Source organism: Pteropus medius, unplaced genomic scaffold (assembly GCF_902729225.1).
Source record: "Pteropus medius unplaced genomic scaffold, Ma_sr-lr_union100, whole genome shotgun sequence".
NCBI classification, from domain to species: Eukaryota; Metazoa; Chordata; class Mammalia; order Chiroptera; family Pteropodidae; genus Pteropus; species Pteropus medius.
Genome location: NW_024341753.1, coordinates 1437291 through 1453955, shown reverse-complemented (window position 1 = coordinate 1453955; position 16665 = coordinate 1437291). Strand labels below are relative to the sequence as shown.

At 38.5% G+C, this 16665-nt stretch overlaps 1 protein-coding gene across 1 annotated transcript; it reads left to right on the top strand.

The window, feature by feature from the left end:
• The first annotated feature begins 279 nt into the window (after positions 1–279).
• GJD4 (gap junction protein delta 4) lies at positions 280–3082 on the top strand. Its single transcript, XM_039850992.1, has 2 exons — positions 280–434; positions 2058–3082. Exons 1-2 carry the CDS (start codon positions 371–373, stop codon positions 3080–3082), a joined length of 1089 nt encoding a protein of 362 aa, XP_039706926.1. The 5' UTR covers positions 280–370.
• Positions 3083–16665: the final 13583 nt, after the last annotated feature.

The window sequence follows — 16665 nt, the reverse complement described above, 5'->3', positions numbered from 1 at the left end:
TCACTTCTATTTTATATCCTGAATTGTCTCTCTCTCCTGGTGGAGACATGTGAGCACTGCCACAGGCCTGGAATGTCCCAAGAGGGTAAGAATAGCCCACAATGAGAGATGACTCCTGCTGTCTTCTGGTTACTGCAGTTGTCAGGAATGCTTTTCCTTAGAGGCAAACAGCTCCAGGACGTCTCAACTTGGAGACAGAAAAACTGACCTCTTGCTCCTGGGCTCAAATCTTTCCTTTTATATCTCCAGCTCTCACTTTTAAGTCTTTTGTAGCTAAGATACATTTATTACTGCAAAGATTTCCCTCTGCCTTGGAGATCACAGGCTTTCAACAGTTCCAGCAGTGTTAAGACTGCGACATTCTGGAAGCATGGACCGTTTGGACTTGCTGGGGTTCCTCATCATTACATTAAATTGCAACATGACCATTGTGGGTGAGTATAGGAAACACCCGCAGAGCTCTTATTCTGTTTTTCATTTTCATAGGTTTGCCTGTCCTATCCCCAGGAGAAAGGCCTAAGTTCTGCTGGAGCAAAGAGAGCTATGGGTTCAAGATTCTTCTAATTGCTCCTCAGTTCCACCAACATTTAAGGAAATCTTGAGTGTGCATGTGTTTCTCTCACAGGGCCTCTTCACTCTGACATTCTGGTGCTGAATCTGAAGACTGAAGTAGATGAACGAGGTGGTGTTGTATAACTCTTCTCTGGCCACATTACCAGGAAAAGGAACAATACAGTTAACGTTAAAGAGAAATTAGTGTCTCAATTATGCTTTCTTCTTGTTCATCTATTTAGGGTGTAATCTTGAAGCTTAATTTGTAGAGATTAGCAATTTCTCTTGTGTGCTTTAAACCAAATCCCAATTTTAGTTTTTTCTTTTTTTTTTTTTTTTTTAATTTTTTAGGTGAGGCAACCTTTGGTAGACCTCATAGTTTGCAAGGAACTTGTCAGCTTATAATCCCCTTATTTTTTTATTTGTTTACGCCTACAGCACCAAGTTTAGTTACTTTTTTAACAAAGAAAATAATAAGGATTTCTGAGTTTAGTGCAGACAAGTCAAATGTTTTTAGAGGCATAAACGTCCTCGAAAAAGGGATTGAGAAAAGGGTTAAAATATGTCCACAAAGTCATTGATATTTCTCTAACTTGTTATTTTCTAGAATATAAACAAAATCATTTTGGTCTTAAAAGTTTGAGTCAATGACTTTATTATGTAATGATATATTTTAACTGCCTTCATTTATAATAAAGTTTTATTTTTCTGTTTTCAGGTGATGTTTTCTGTATCTTATCACAAAACAAAATATTAACAAATTATTTTGACCTAGTCTTAAATATGTTCCAAAATAGTTTGCTCATGACATGAAAAGAGGACTTTTGAAGTTATTTTGATTCCCTGGCTTGGTCATATTTATTCAGAATGAGTTGAAAAAAGACAAACCTCATTAATTCATAACAATTGAAATAGGGGAAAAAGAATTCTGAATTACTGAAAACTCTGAGAAATTGAAGGTTCGTAAAGATATCTGATTTCAAGGACCATAAAGAAACATTACATACAAACCCCATTATTAAATTAGGTCTTCCGGACCATTATCATAAAAAAAAAAGTGAACTTAACAGTTTTATCAGCTATACAGAGTTACAGGAATGTTCTAACATTCTTTTAAAAGCTTATCTTCCTAAGAAGAGTAAGATCTTTTTTGCTTATTAATTTGCTCAGCTCAACTTTCTTTCTAGATCTTTCAGTCCAGGAGACATTACCAAAGGTCTGAACTAGCAGTCAGAGTAAACATTTTTAGTATCTATCCTTCTTTAAAATCTGCTAATCTCAAAGCATTTCACAATGTGAACAAGTAGTTCACAATGTGTCTGACACATTGAAAATGCTCAATAAATATTTGTCAGTTGTGCTAACTAGCTGATACCGTTGCTGTTACTAAAATGCATGCTTATGGACTTCTCACTTCACTCTCAGCCCCAGTAAATAAACACTATTGTTAGGAGGAAGTATGTTTGGATGATGGTGACGATGCCCGTCCTCCTCCTCTTTTTCAGGGAAGATCTGGCTTATCTTCATGATCTTGCTGAGGATGGTGGTGATTCTCGTGGCCGGGTCCCCTGTCTACCAGGACGAGCAGGAGAGGTTTGTGTGCAACACTCTACAGCCAGGGTGCGCCAATGTCTGCTATGATATTTTCTCCCCTGTGTCTCACCTTCGCTTCTGGCTGGTCCAAAGCATTTCTGTCCTCCTCCCTTCTGCGGTTTTCAGTGTCTATGTGCTGCACAAAGGATCCGAGCTCGTCGCCCGGGAACCTTTCGAGCCAGATGGCTGTCCCGGGTGCCAGGACCACGCTGACTCGAGCCCTGGGGATAATCGCTGCCTGCTGCCCTGCAGAGAAGGGCGCAGCCTGTTGGTGCCAGATTTCTCCTCAGGCTACATCGTGCACCTCTGTCTGAGGACCCTGATAGAGGCAGCTTTCGGGGCCTTGCATTACCTCCTCTTCGGATTCTCGGTCCCTAACAGGTTCTTCTGCACCCACTCTCCCTGCTCTGGCGCGGTGGACTGCTACGTCTCTCGGCCCACGGAGAAATCAATCCTGATGCTCTTCCTCTGGGCGCTCAGCGCACTCTCGATGCTGCTCAGCGTGGCCGACCTACTCTGCAGCGCGCGCAGGAGGACGCTCGTGGGACCCGGCAGCGCAGGGAGGAGGGCGGATCCCGCGGCTCCCACAGCGCGGTGGGAGGAAAGGGCGGCGCTCGCGCACCCTGGCAGGTGGACCGGAGGGCAAGGTGCCCACAGCCCCAGTGGTCAGTCTGCTGTGTCCCGGCAGATAGAGCTTCAAGATGAGGACGAGAGTGAGGGGCTGTCTTCAGCCAGCGACAAGCTGCCTAGGGCTCGCACAAAGCCTAGGGGCAGGCCCCTCAGAGGGGACCCCCAGGACCCCAGCAGCGAGCATTCCTTAACATTCTGCAGTCAGTCGGCCCGGCACTCTCCGTCCAGTCCGCGGCAGCCCCATGCCGGGCCGGCGGGCACTGGGAGCGCCCCGCTCCTGGGGACCAGAAAGTCCGAATGGGTGTGAGGAGGGCGTCCAGGCAGTGCAGCGACCGACGCTTCAGTACTGGCGCCACCATTCTGTCCAAAAAGAGACGCGGGGCCGAAGAAGATGAAGCATCACCTTGACATGTGGGAAATTTTATCTCCACAATGTTCCTAGAGAATGTTAAATGTTCTCTTACATTATTAGGCTCATTTACTGTTTTAATGTTTTCTGGCGAATTATTATGATTTTTTTTTGGTTTCTTTGTTTTTCTACTTTGATAAAAGAGGCATTTTCTGCATGTCATCGATAGAGAGATATTAGTTTAACTTCTCGAAACCCCTTTAATAAAATTAATGCTGATTGCATTGTGATCTTCCACTTTATACTTCATTGTGTTATAGGAGAAATGACGAATGCAGAAAATATGGCTAGTAAATAATTGGGGCCTTTGGGGGCATCTTCTGTGGTTATTGCATGTGGGTAGAAGGTGCACAGGATGTGGAGTGGGTCCTGGCTTGCTTGGTTGTTCCTGTGTGTGTCTCTGAGTGGCTGTCCTTACTGAGTAGAGGCAGAACTTGTGCTGTTGATGAGTGGCTGTGGAGTTGTCCCATGTTTTCTAGGCTGGGTTTTGTCTGTGTCCGTTAGAGAGTTGTACAATTCAGGTTGTCCTGAGAGTCTTCATGTTTCAGTGGAACAGATGAGAAACACTGGGAGTATTGAGGCTTCACAGTTTGTGCTCCTGCTTTCTGTGCATAAACTAGAAACAGCTGCCTCTGCTTGTGGTACGGGCTGCCTATAAGCGCCTCTCTGCACTTTTCTGCATTGCTCTGGTTTGTGTGACTCTGTTACAGCCTCAATGCTGCCTTTAACTGCCTGATAGGAGGATGCTTTGTAGTAGAAAGAGCTACTATGGGACAGGATAAACCTGCAAACTATCATCAAGAGAGGAGAAAGAACCATCTGGTATACTTTCAGAATTTACAAATATAAATATCCTCTGGTCCCCAAACACAAAATGGTCAAGGAAGAGGAATTGCCTTCGCCCATTCAAATAATAAAAAAAGATGAACAAATGAACTCATGAAACCAATGGAAACTTTTAATCGTTCTAAAGAAAACTTTGACAGTGAAATATCTACCAGGATTGAGAATAACATCCTACTTGATATATCTGCAGGATGTCAAAGCAATTGGTTAAAAATGAAAATAATCATTCAAAATTGGTTTAGACATAAAGTTATTTGAATGATTGTACCTATATTTAACATATACAGTCTCTCTCTTCTCTCTCTTCTCTCTTCTCTCTTCTCTCTCTCTCTCTCTCACCCATACTCAATTCATTGAAACCGTAAGCCATAACTCAGATCTTTTTCTTCAGCACTTGGATCAATGTCTACATACAGCAAGTGCTCAGTACATGTGATTTTTAAGTCTGATATTCCCAAACTATTCAGGAGCAAATCTGCTCTTATCCCTTTCAGCATGCAATTATGGTGGGCTTCTCAAGGTTGGGCATAGTCTTAAGAGATATAAGGATTCTCTGAGGCTTCATTACTAGTTCAAAAGTAAGCTCCACAGTCCCCTCAAGCACCCCCAGTATTAGCATTGATAATATTGAGTAATGGAATCAACTCGGTATTGATGATGTGTGCTCATGCAGGATGCCCAGATAATAGCTGGGAAAAAAAGGTGGCAATGCTGAGCTGGGGTTTCCTCTCGGCCATGCCCCCAGTGAGAACTAGGCAGATCCATCTTTCTCCTACTGGAGTTCATGCTCAAGTTTAGGTTTATAAACAAGTGTGATTTTATTTGGATGGCATTGGGAAGGGCTGCTTTGGCTTCTCTGCTGATATCCACAATCTCACTATCAGAGAGTCAGAGCTTTTGAGTTTGTTCCTTGGAAAAATGTTCATACTATTCAGAGCAATGGGTACTTAGAGGGAAGCAGAGGGATAAGTTCACTGTTACTTAGAAGGTCATTTCATTCCTCTGGGCCTAATTTTCCTTCTCTGAGTGACAAAGTACCCAGACTAGTTGATTCCTTAATACTCTACAAGTTTAGGAATCCACCAATGAGATGTGCAACTGTCAGTCATTTTAACCTAATAGGGTTAATTTATTAGGTCCTTCCAGCCTACTAACTGCCTAAGCACAGGTTTTGATAAGATGAACGTGGTCAAAACAAAAGAGGCCTACATGTCCTGGGAAGAGCTGCATGGGAAAGTGATGGGGAAACCATGAGGGGACTCTGAAGACAATTCACTGACTTCACACTCTATTGAGTGATGGCAGAGGGCTTAGGGGACAGAACTGATGTGATGTAGTCCTGTGAGGAACAAGCTTGCAGATGAGGCTTTGAGTGTTCTAAAATCTGGTTGGCTGTGTTAGTTTAACTGTGAATGCATTGTCAGAACATGAAGAGGAAGGCAACCCTTTCTCTTCTCTTTGCTCTCATGCAAGACACTGCAAATCTCCCCCAGTTTTGTAGCTATTCAGAAAAACCTGTGGCTATCAATTTTCTTTTTCAAGATTTTAATTTGCTTCTATGTCTCTTTGACACACTGGATAAATGAAAAATGGTTGATGGGTTTGTACCCATACTCCAGAGAGTTACTGGATTGTCATTGCCTAAGTCGGAGATAGTGGCAAGTTAAGGTAATTATAGCTACTGTAACAGGAAAATGCCAACCTTAGCCACTTAACAGAAGTTTCATAAAATGCAAAGTGAGTGTTCCTGATTGATGGGCAGATTTCCTCTGGGCAGTGACTCAGGGATCCTTTCCTCATCTTCCACTGATGGGGCTAAGATTGCTGTGTCAGGGGCAAAGCCAGTGCCATAGGTCAGACCTGGAGAGGACACCAGCACACCTGGCCACATTCTCCTTCAAAAAGTCAGTCTCGGCTGCTCCAGGACCTGTTAAAGGCAGCCTAATTACGTGCCCAGAAAGAAGGAGGAAAAATTTGGCCAACAACTAGCCAGTGTTTGCCTTGGGCAGCAAATATTTTCTGGGCACCTGACCCATAAGAGGCATTTAATAGATCTTTAGTGGCCAACGCACTAGTCTCAGAGGAGGGAAAGCTAAGCAAATATGTTAGCTTAGGTCCTTGGATCCATTGAGACTGGAGAGAAGGGAAAGGAGGTGACAGTTTGAAAAAAACTGCCTGAACTGAGCCTAGGATCCAAATCTCTTATACTCAGGGAGTGTCCTCTTAAATACAATCATTTCAAATAAGAAAGGATCTTAGTTGGTTTAAGTGTGTGTATGCATGTATCTTTGTTTCTCTCTTCAGTCTTTGCACAGTATGAAAAGTTCATTAGATATTGTTTAAGACTAACTTTCCAGGAACTTTAATTTAGAAACCTTCCCAGGTTAGTGTCCAGGTGGATCCTCAGGTGGTCCAACAGTGGTGGGAACCCACTGGTGGAATCCAAATGCTGAACCAATATGTACTGCAGCTGACTGCCTGCCGAGATAAACACAAAAGATTTTGAGAATCAATGAGATTATGATTGTGCTTCGCCAAGAAAAGTATTATTTACAGAATTAATAAATGCCTTTTTTTTTGTAGGATTTGCAATCTATTATGAGAACCTATTTCAAATTTTCTGACTGTAAATTTGGTTTTGGGCAAGAAATGATGAGGATGATGGTGCTTTGTAGATGAGGAGAGGGGCAGCTGGGCTTCTCAGGTACAGACTTGCCAAGTATCTCTTACAATGGAAATGCCTGCCACCCGTATCTTCAGTGTTCTGAACCCTCCAGGGACTGGGTTAGCAGCAGAGTCTGTAAATCCTGTTGGTTCTATTTTGGTTATGCTGTGGGATAAATGCTTCCTAAAAATGAAATAGATGTCTCTCCCCTATTGAAATATATGTATACATATATATATATATTTTTTCTCTCCTGTCAGTCATAGAGCCAATCTCTTCCTCTGTGCTGAGATCTAAATGAGATATATAAATGACAGAAAGTAGAGCCGAAAGAAGTGACTAAATTTTCTCATAAGCTGAAATCAGGTGAAATGAATTTCATGGAGAATTCAGGAAATTATAAGTCAAATGCAAAAACTAGATGTTAGTAACAAGAGTTCCCTTTTTCCCCAGACAGGTGTTGTAGAGAAGTACACGCTATGTTTATTTATTTTTGTTTTTTTAATTTTTATTTTTTTAAATTAAAATTATTTGGGTGATATGGGTTAATAAAATCATATAGATTTTAAGTGTACAATTCAATAATACGTCATATGTGTATTGTATTGTGTGTTCACCACCCAAAATTAAATTTCCTTTCGTCACCATATATTTGATCCCCTTTATCCTTATCTGCCTTCTTCTTTCCCCGTTTCCTCTGGTAACCACTAATCCTCTGTCAGTGTCCACAGGTCTCTATTTGTCATGTTTGTTGCTTTCAGTTTTTTATCTACCATATAAGTGAAATTATATGGTTCTCAATTTTTTCTATCTGATTTATTTTGCTTAGCATGATAATCTCAAGATTCATCCTTGTTGTCGCATATGGCAGTATTTCATCTTTTCTTATGACTAATATTCCATATATATATATATATATATATATATATATATATATATATATATATATATATACACCACATATTTTTTATGCCATTATCTATTGAAGGATACTTCAGTTGTTTTCATGTCTTGACCATTGTAAATGCTATAAACATTGGGGTGAATGTATCTTTGGAAATAAAAGTTTTCAAATTTTTTGGGTATCCAGAAAAGAGATTGATGGGTCATATGGTAGTTCTAATCTTATTTTTTTGAGGAACTTCCTTACTGTTTTCCATAGTGGTCGTATCAATTTACATTTCTACCAGCAGTGTATGAAAGTTCCTTTTTCCCCACCACCTCTTCAACATTTGTTATTGTAAGGTGGTATCTCATTGTGGTTTTGAGTTACATTTTCCTAATAGCTAGCAAAGTTGAGTACATTTTCATATGTCTGTTGGCCATTTGTATGTCTTCTTGAGTCTGTTCAGGTTCTTTGCCCATTTTTTATTGGATTTTTTCTTTTTTTATTGTTGACTTGTGTGAGTTCTGTGTATATTTTGGATACTAGGCCCTTATAAAATAGTAAGTGATTGTACAGAATGTGCTTACGTGGCCATGACGTTGATTGAACATTTACTTCTGTGACCATCTTTACACCAAAAGACTCCCCTGTTCATCACCTGTGTAACACTTGGTGGTTCTCTCCCTTTAACCCTACCTGCCCCTTCCTCTAGAGTGGCTTCTTGGTCTTCACACTGCCCTGTAAGTGTTTTATCAATAGGCTGAGAAATAAGATCTCAAATCAATGAAGCTAAATCAATTTTTACTGAGGCTCAGTTCTGCACCTAGCATGTCATCTCTTGCTTCTGTTTCTTTCTATAAAGCTAAAAAAACTCCCAACATATTACATGAGAGGCCAGCAAACTAGTGGGAGAAGTTCTAGTGCAAAGTCACTGTTCCAGTGCCACTGTTCAAACAATTCTAATTTCTATGAACTTTACTTTTCTCAGTGCTATAATGGGCATAGGACTGGGTGGGTTTGCTGGGAATTTCAGATGGGATAATGGACATGTCCAAACATTTGCACAAGAAGGAAAATATCCATAGACTTAAGAATGCTCCAGCCTTCATCTTCATCCTTTCTGACCAGCAGAGGCCTCTTTGGACCATATTTAGGATGCAATATCTATAAGCATCGAAACGTTAATTTATTTCTGGTGGTATTTCTTGACTATTTTCATTCTCCTCTTTTCTTGCTTATCTCTGTCCCCAAAAAGAAGGATTTAAGAACTCTCAGTAGCAGATCTAGGAATTGTATTAGGTTGCTTTAGATGACAGAAAGTATGAGAAATTAGGGATAATGGAGAAATCATGGGCAATCTGGCCTCATGGGAAGGAGGTAATTTAACAAGACAAGAATTCATCTTCTTTTGGTTGTGTTGCAGCCCCTTATTTCTAATTTTTATTTTTGCTCACAAGTGTCTGATCTTGTCCTATCCTATGGCTTTTTACATGATCATGCTGCAACTGCAAAGGTTTTTCTCAAGATGAAGATTTGTAATAAAAGATGACAGCTGAGACAGACAATGGTGGTACTGGGTAGATATCGCAAACCTTAGGGTGTGACTGCTTAGGAAGCTATCTAGTGGTGCCAGGCAAACACAAATATTCTCTCTTCCTTCATTTGAGATTCCTTCTTTTAGCTGTTTACTAAATAGCTACAAAAATTCCCTTTTAGCTGTACCATATTAGATAAGGTATTTGCAAAGCTGCATGAAGTTTCCCCCCCTTCATTTAAGAAATAATGTGTTATTTTATGTTTAATATTTTTTTTCTCCTGGTCTTGTGCTTTAGAAAGTTAAAGTGCCTTTGATCTCAAAAATAGTACTTGGGAGGCAATTAAATATCTATAAATTGGCCTTTCTTACCTGGGATATTTGATTTGAAAAAAACCTCAGGCATAATTAAAGTTGATACTAAGTATCTAGTGCCATTTCTTTCAGAAATGAAAATTGAGTAATTTTATAGAAATGATTTGTGAGATTGGCTGTTAGAAGGAAACAAAGCCTTATACTAAAGTAAGTTCATCAAATTTTGTCATGTGCCCAAAGTAGTTCTTTGGAGATAACTTAAGACTTGTACTCCAGGGGCAAAGAAATATTTCTATTCTCTCACTAGCTTAAGTCTCTGAGCACATTAGTGTTTTTTTGTGTATCTTCATGTACTCGTTTATTTAAAAAAAAAATTTACCTTTTTACCCAAGAATATGATATTTATTGTCAGAGTGAATCAAGGGGATTTTACCCTTTTAGGGGTAAGCTAAGTTTAAATATTGACAATTACTCATTATGTTCATGTATTTATTGAGCATCTTTTATATGTCTGGTACTTATACAAGGCATGGGACAAGTTACAAGAGAAAGATAAAGCGAGATCATCCATGTGTTTGAAGATCTCTTTTGATGAGAAATGGGGAGTAAATGAGGACAACATATACTTAAAAATTAAATTTCGTGATTCAGATTTAAATATTTCTCCATAAAATTTCTGTTTTTTAAATAGGTAAACCACCATTGAACAGAACAGCAAAAGTTTTGCATAAAGCAAAAGAACTGGGCCACCTCCCTTTCTTAGGGGATGGAAGACAACAGGGCCTTTAGTGTCATCCTTCATCACCTTCTGTGATCCTTGGCTTCCTCCAGGTGCCTCTCCCTCAGGTACCTGCCTCCTCACTGCCCTGTCTGACCCTGGCTCCTAACCCACACTTCACCGCCCAGGAAGCCACTCCCCCCAGTACTGACCTCAGCATCGTGGAATCTTTGATCTGACAGGAACTTTAGTGAATCAAGTTTAACTAGTTCATGTTATACCTGAGGACTGAAATTTCAGGAAGGTAAGGTAACACATCTAAGATAATCTGGTTACTTGGGCCAAGCTTTCTCATTCCCAGTTGGTTTTGGCCCCTTCCATTGCCGCAGGATGCTTTTTTGAAGGTAGTTATCCAAAGTAACTGTTATCCAAGGTAACCCAATACAATTTGTTCACAAAGTTAATGTTCACAATAGTGTAAACTTTCTAAGAGCATTCACAAATTAACAGAGGGTTCAGGGTCCCCATAAAATGAATCTATTAAAGATAGTAATATCTGAGGCAAGGTAAGAGGCCTACTTTAGACCTATAGAAGAACAATGAAATTGGGGTTTGATTACAAATTAGAGGCAAACATTTTTTGAAGTTAAAAAATTATAATAGAAATGTAACAACACAGAAGTTTTACAATAATGCCCCTCTCCTCCCTCTATAGCACAACATCATAACATTTCCTTAGCTTCTTAGGTTTTAAAATTTATAATCATATTGTAATGGTTATAGTCTCCTTTCTGTACTTGCTAATAAATCATATACATTTTCCTGGCTCTCTACTCTTCATACCTTCCAATTTGAATGACTGTAGAATAATCTGTCAAGATGCTGAAAGGGATGGGGAGAAAGGTGATTAAATACACATGGAAATCACCTGGTGTCCCTGTGGCTGGAGGAAGAGGGCATTACTGAGTGCCTACTGAATGCCAAGAGCAAAGATCATGTCATTTGATCATCCCAGTAGCCCTGTGACTACTATTTTACAGATGAGGAAAGTGAGGCTCACTTCTGATTTTCTCAAGGTCACACAGTGGAGGAAACTGGGGTAGGAATTTAGATCTGACTCCAAAAACCTGTATTCTTTTCTCATACCCCACTGCCTCCAGTGAGCTTTTGGCTCATTATGGAGAAAAGTACTCCCTATGCCATAATCAAGTCTTGGCTGACTCAAGGCTTTTTAAACACTCCTTTTCTAGATCATGAATAGAGAGGGGGCATTTATAGTCAAAGAGGTACTATCTTTGTCAGTTGCTGATTTTTTAATCAGAAGAAGATTTTTTGCCTACTTAATTAACTCATCTAGGTGTCTCTCTGATCAGACATGTAGATGTCTGTTTGCACCTGATACTTTATCAGATACCCAGAATCAGTGCTCTGGGTGTTAAATCACTTCAACCACATGTTTTTACACAACTTAAATAGCAAAAATGATGTAAAACAAAATTCAACAAGTCTTTAAAACAGAGGTGTGAAGTAGTATTTCTATAACTCTTGGAATTTTTTTTTTAATTGGGTGGGGCCCACCTATGGCTGATTTTTGAAATTATCCATCAAAAATTCAGCTCCTGATTTAAATATTCAAACCTGCATACCCTTTACAATCTAAATGCTTTGGGATAAGCTGCTCTCCGTATCAGTCAATTATACTTTGGTGAACATGACTAACTGATATGTTAGTAACACCATCTCTAAATGGGGCCAGCATAGGTCTAACAAAGACTCTTTTAAGTTTGACTCAGTCTAAGATAAAGGAGGACATGCAGCCTTTTTTTTTGTGGTAGGATGAATGGGCTGTTGGAAAACTCAGCCCAGGACCTTGCCAATAACCCTGGGTGTATTTCTAACACCAATGCTTTCTGATAAATTGTTACTCATTAGGAACTGCTGGGTCATAAAGCATACTTTCTATGTTATATTTTTTTATACCTCACAGAAATTCTGGTACAGACAAGGCATGTACTCTGTTCTGTATTCCTTTCCTTGGAGTCTTGATAAGTTTGGTTAGCAAAGAGACAAATAATTAATTTCATTATAAGTAAAAGGATTCAGGATAGAACTTGGTACTTGAGAAGGAAATATGGAAGTTATCAAAGAAAGAGGTCTTGAGGGATCTCAAAGTTATATTTCACCTATTGCTCAAAATGGTTCTTGCCCCAAGCCCAGCAAGTTGGTTCTAGATAGGCCCTGGTCCAGTGGAGGATATTATTGGAGATTTTAGAGGCAAAATATAGGTCTGAAGAGTTACTTAAAATAGGAGGTAGAATGGCATCCAAGTTGTTTCAGTAATGTCTTGATTATGCTAGGGAAATAACACTATTGTTAATCCAAATGGACTTAAAACCTTATGTTGTTAACTTGACACTTCCCATACAAGTTAATGAAGAGCTTACAGTAAAACTAAATCCATAACTTTAGAGGTCTAAAGAAGAGTTATTAACCTACTTTAGACTCATCTATCAAAAAAAAAAAAAAATAGAGGTAACTTCAAATGGAATTAGAGCTGCCAGGCCAGAGGAACTGTACTATACATATTATGTCTCAAATCCTGGAATGTTAAAACAGGACAAAATAACCTTGGACTGGGCCTAAGCAACCTTGTTTCCCAAAGAACCATTTTCAAAGATAAGAAGGCAATTATCACAACTGGCCTGAAAATTAAAAACATTCTTTAACATTAACATCACTACGTGATGTTATCTGTACCAATAGAAATGCTTTCCTTTTATTGATGTAATTTTTCCCCTTCCCTCTCTCATAAATACCATCTGAATTAAGGATTCCCAAATTTCTATTCTTATTGATCTCAAACAAATGCTTGCTGTTGCTTTTCGTTTGAAAGGCTTTTTATTTTTAAGTGAGCACACCCTTACTTTATTGAACTTGGAAACATCCGTGTTAGTATTGCACTAATCCTTCTTGAGTTGGCAAAATATAATTGTGTTGGAAAGTCATTAAATTCACCACATTCATCTTTTAATTAGACTAAACTTGGATTTAAAAGATTTGGTGCAATTTGGAAACATTTGATTTTTGGTCCCAGAGTACTAAATCCTTTGAGAATTTTGAAGTGCAAATATACAAATCATAATACAGTGTTAGGTTCTGTTAATCTTAAGAGTATATGAGTCATTTTAAACTTAGAGTATTTTAGACTTAGTCATTTCCTTTGTATGAAATCCAACTTTCCAGCATAAAAATCACAAAGTGTAATTTTTCCAGCATATAGAATTTCAAGTCTAAAATATGAAAACTGTATATGGATGTAATATCGCGAATGTGACTTTTGTTGCAACTCTGACTTAATTTTTTTTGCTTCATCTGTACTTGTCTTCTCATAAAATTTCTTCTCTATTTTTTCTTTCTTCTATTCACTGCTTTAGCTTTACTTTAAGTTCATTTTCTCTATGGACCAGTTAGTTTCACATGAAGAAAGTGTTTACAGCTAAATATGGTGTTCTGAATCTCCTCTCCTATCATGGTAGTTAATGGATACAGTAAATGTAATTCTCTGTGCACAGTAAGTGCTTAACAAATATATGTTGAATGAATGGAATTTTAGAATGGCATAGTTAAAAAAAATTTAAGATAATAGAAATTTTCTCTTTTGAGAAAACATTGTTTTGAATTAACGAAGGGTTAAAGCAGCAATACTTAACTATTATAAATACTTTGGAACTCACAAACATCTCACTGAGGAGTACAACATCTTTAATTTTCTTTTTTTTTGGTAAATAGAGATTTAAAATATATTGTTTTTCTCTCTGTCATGTCATTTGTTTCTCAGAAGAACTGAGTGAGAAGGGCAGAGCAATAATTATTATCCTCATTTCATGGATGATGAAAATCAAGTCCAGAAAAATTAATGAGAGTACAGGCAAATGAAAGTAGGGCAAGAACATAGAAATTCTGATCTTAGTCTAGTTTATATTGTATTTTACTTCACTATTTTCAGGGTGAAGGCAAATTTAACTATGATGTAGAGAGAAGACATGTGAATAAATTAGTGGGGAATTCTGGGAGTTATTAATGCCATTCAATAACATTTCCAGTTTTCTTTTTCTGAGCACATAGTAAGATTATTTCCCTGTACCCTTTAGGGTGCCATGTGGCCACCTGACTTGCTTTGGCCAATGATATATGTGGATATAGAACATATCATTTTCCAGATAGAAACTTTAAGAATCAGTTGATACATTCCTTCTGAAACAATGCAGGGATCATGAAAGCACAGATCAAGGTAAAGCTTTTGCCACCCTGGATCTCTGAGTACCTAAGGTAAATAGAATCCTTTTGCTGACACATGCTAGATATGTATGAGTGATAAATTATTTTTTTGTTATGTTAAGCCGCTAAAATTTTGGAGTTGTTTGTTATTGTAGCAGAACTTAAGTTATTTTGATTGATACAGAAATTAAGGAGCATAAATGGATAAATAATGTATGGATCAGTTAATAAGTGGATGAATGGTTAAATGAATGAATAAATGGATGAAAATAATCACTGGTGACTAGATGATGTCTAAGAGATAAACCTCTTCTTTTTGTACCAACATTCTAATGCATATTCAAATAAAATGCAAACAACTGGGTTCTAGAAGGATATTTATACTGAGGATGCACTTATATGTTCATTTCCACAAGCAAAATGTCTACAGATACATATTGTACTTCTAATCCCAGTGTGATAGGCAGAATAATGACCATGTCCCCAAGGTATCTATGTCCTCACCCCTGGAATTTGTGAATATGTTACCTTACATATATACTAAGTTAAGGATCTTGAGATGGGATTATCTCTTATCCTGGATTATCTGGGATGGCTTGATATAATCATGAGGGTCCTTTTAAGTAAAGAGGGAGGCAGATGAGTCACAGAAAAAGATGCAATATTAGAAACAGAGGTTGAAAATGTGAATGCCTCTAGAAGCTGGAAAAGGCGAGGAAACAGATTCTTCCTTAGCGCTTCCAGAAAGAATGTAGCTCTGCTGACATCTTGATTTTAGCCCAGTAAGATCCATTTTGGACCTTTGGCCTCCAGAACTATAAGATTAAAAAAAATGTGTTATTTTAAGACACTAAGTTGTGGTAATTCATTACAGTAGCAATAAGAAACTAATACACCCAGTTACCTATTATTATAAGCAAAGCCTAGCTTGAGTAGGAAAGTCTTCTTTCATGCTACCATCATTGAAAGTTCCTAAAATAATTACTGATAGTAAAACTCTCATGGATTTTGCCTTTTCTGCCTTATAGTTCTCAAAGAAGTTGGTGTTGCATTACCAGATATTTTTCTGTTACTAGAATAAACCAGTTGTCCATGTACCTCTTAAGAATTGTCACTTAGAAGAGTCACAGAATTGAGAGAGAATTCTGGATCTATGAATCCCTTTTGATGCTAAACCAGGTCCTGTGTCACCCCACTAGTCCTTCAGCTCCTAGGAAACAGGAGCATGTCATATGTTACTTTGCATCTTCCTGTAGGTACTATCGCAGTGTTTTAGGTCCTGTACAGCATCATAATTTTGAAGGCCAATTGTGTGCTTGATATAAAGGTGAATAAGACAGTATCTTGATTCTCAAATAGTTCACAGTCCAGTAAGAGAGAGATAGACATGAACAAATGATGATATGATGTGGCCAGTGTAATAATTGAGAAGGATGAATTGAGAAGGTTCTGCTGTAAACCTGAGAGAGGAGCAAAAACTCAGTGTGAGGAGTCAGGGTAGGGGAACAATTCTCAGCCCTACCAAGTCAAAATTAGTTAAAATTTTGGCAGGATCTTTTTTTTTTTAAATTTTATTTTATTAGTTTCAAGTATACGCTACATTGATTAGACATTTATATAGTTTATAAATCAATCCCCCTAATTGCTCTTTACCTCCTCTGACTCTCCACCTAGCCAATACATTAATGCTGACTGCATTTCCTATGCCGTGCTCCCCATCCCATTACCATCTATCAACTACTACTTTCTACTTCTCTAACCTTTCACCCCTTTCTCCCAGTCCCCCAACCTGCCTCCCCTCTGTCCGTCACCAGATTGCCCGCTATATTCATGTATTATGTTTCTGATTAGTTTCTTCTTTTTGTTCCTTAGATTCCACATATAAGTGAAATCATATGGTATTTATCTTTCTCTGTCTGACTTATTTCACTTAGCATAATAACCTCCAGGTCCATCCATGTCATTGCAAATGGTAGGATTTCATTTCTTTCAATGGCTCAGTAATAGACCATTATGTATATAACTTCTTTATCCAATCATCTGTTGATGGGCATTGCTTAAAAAAAGACCCCTGTCAAGGGATTTGCTAGTAGAGCAGGGTCTTCTATCCAGGGCCAACATATTCAAGGCATGGTGTATGTGAAACAGTGAGAGGCTGAGTGGGGCTGAAATAGAAAGTGCTCAGGGAAGGTGGTGCAAGTCTCTGGCTTTATGCCTACATTTTCAAGTACGAAATGTG

Coding starts and splice junctions, on each gene's coding strand:
- GJD4 (XM_039850992.1), top strand. CDS start 371: ATGGACCGTTTGGACTTGCTGGGGTTCCTCATCATTACATTAAATTGC. Junction 435..2,057: donor TTGCAACATGACCATTGTGG/GTGAGTATAGGA, acceptor CCTCTTTTTCAG/GGAAGATCTGGCTTATCTTC.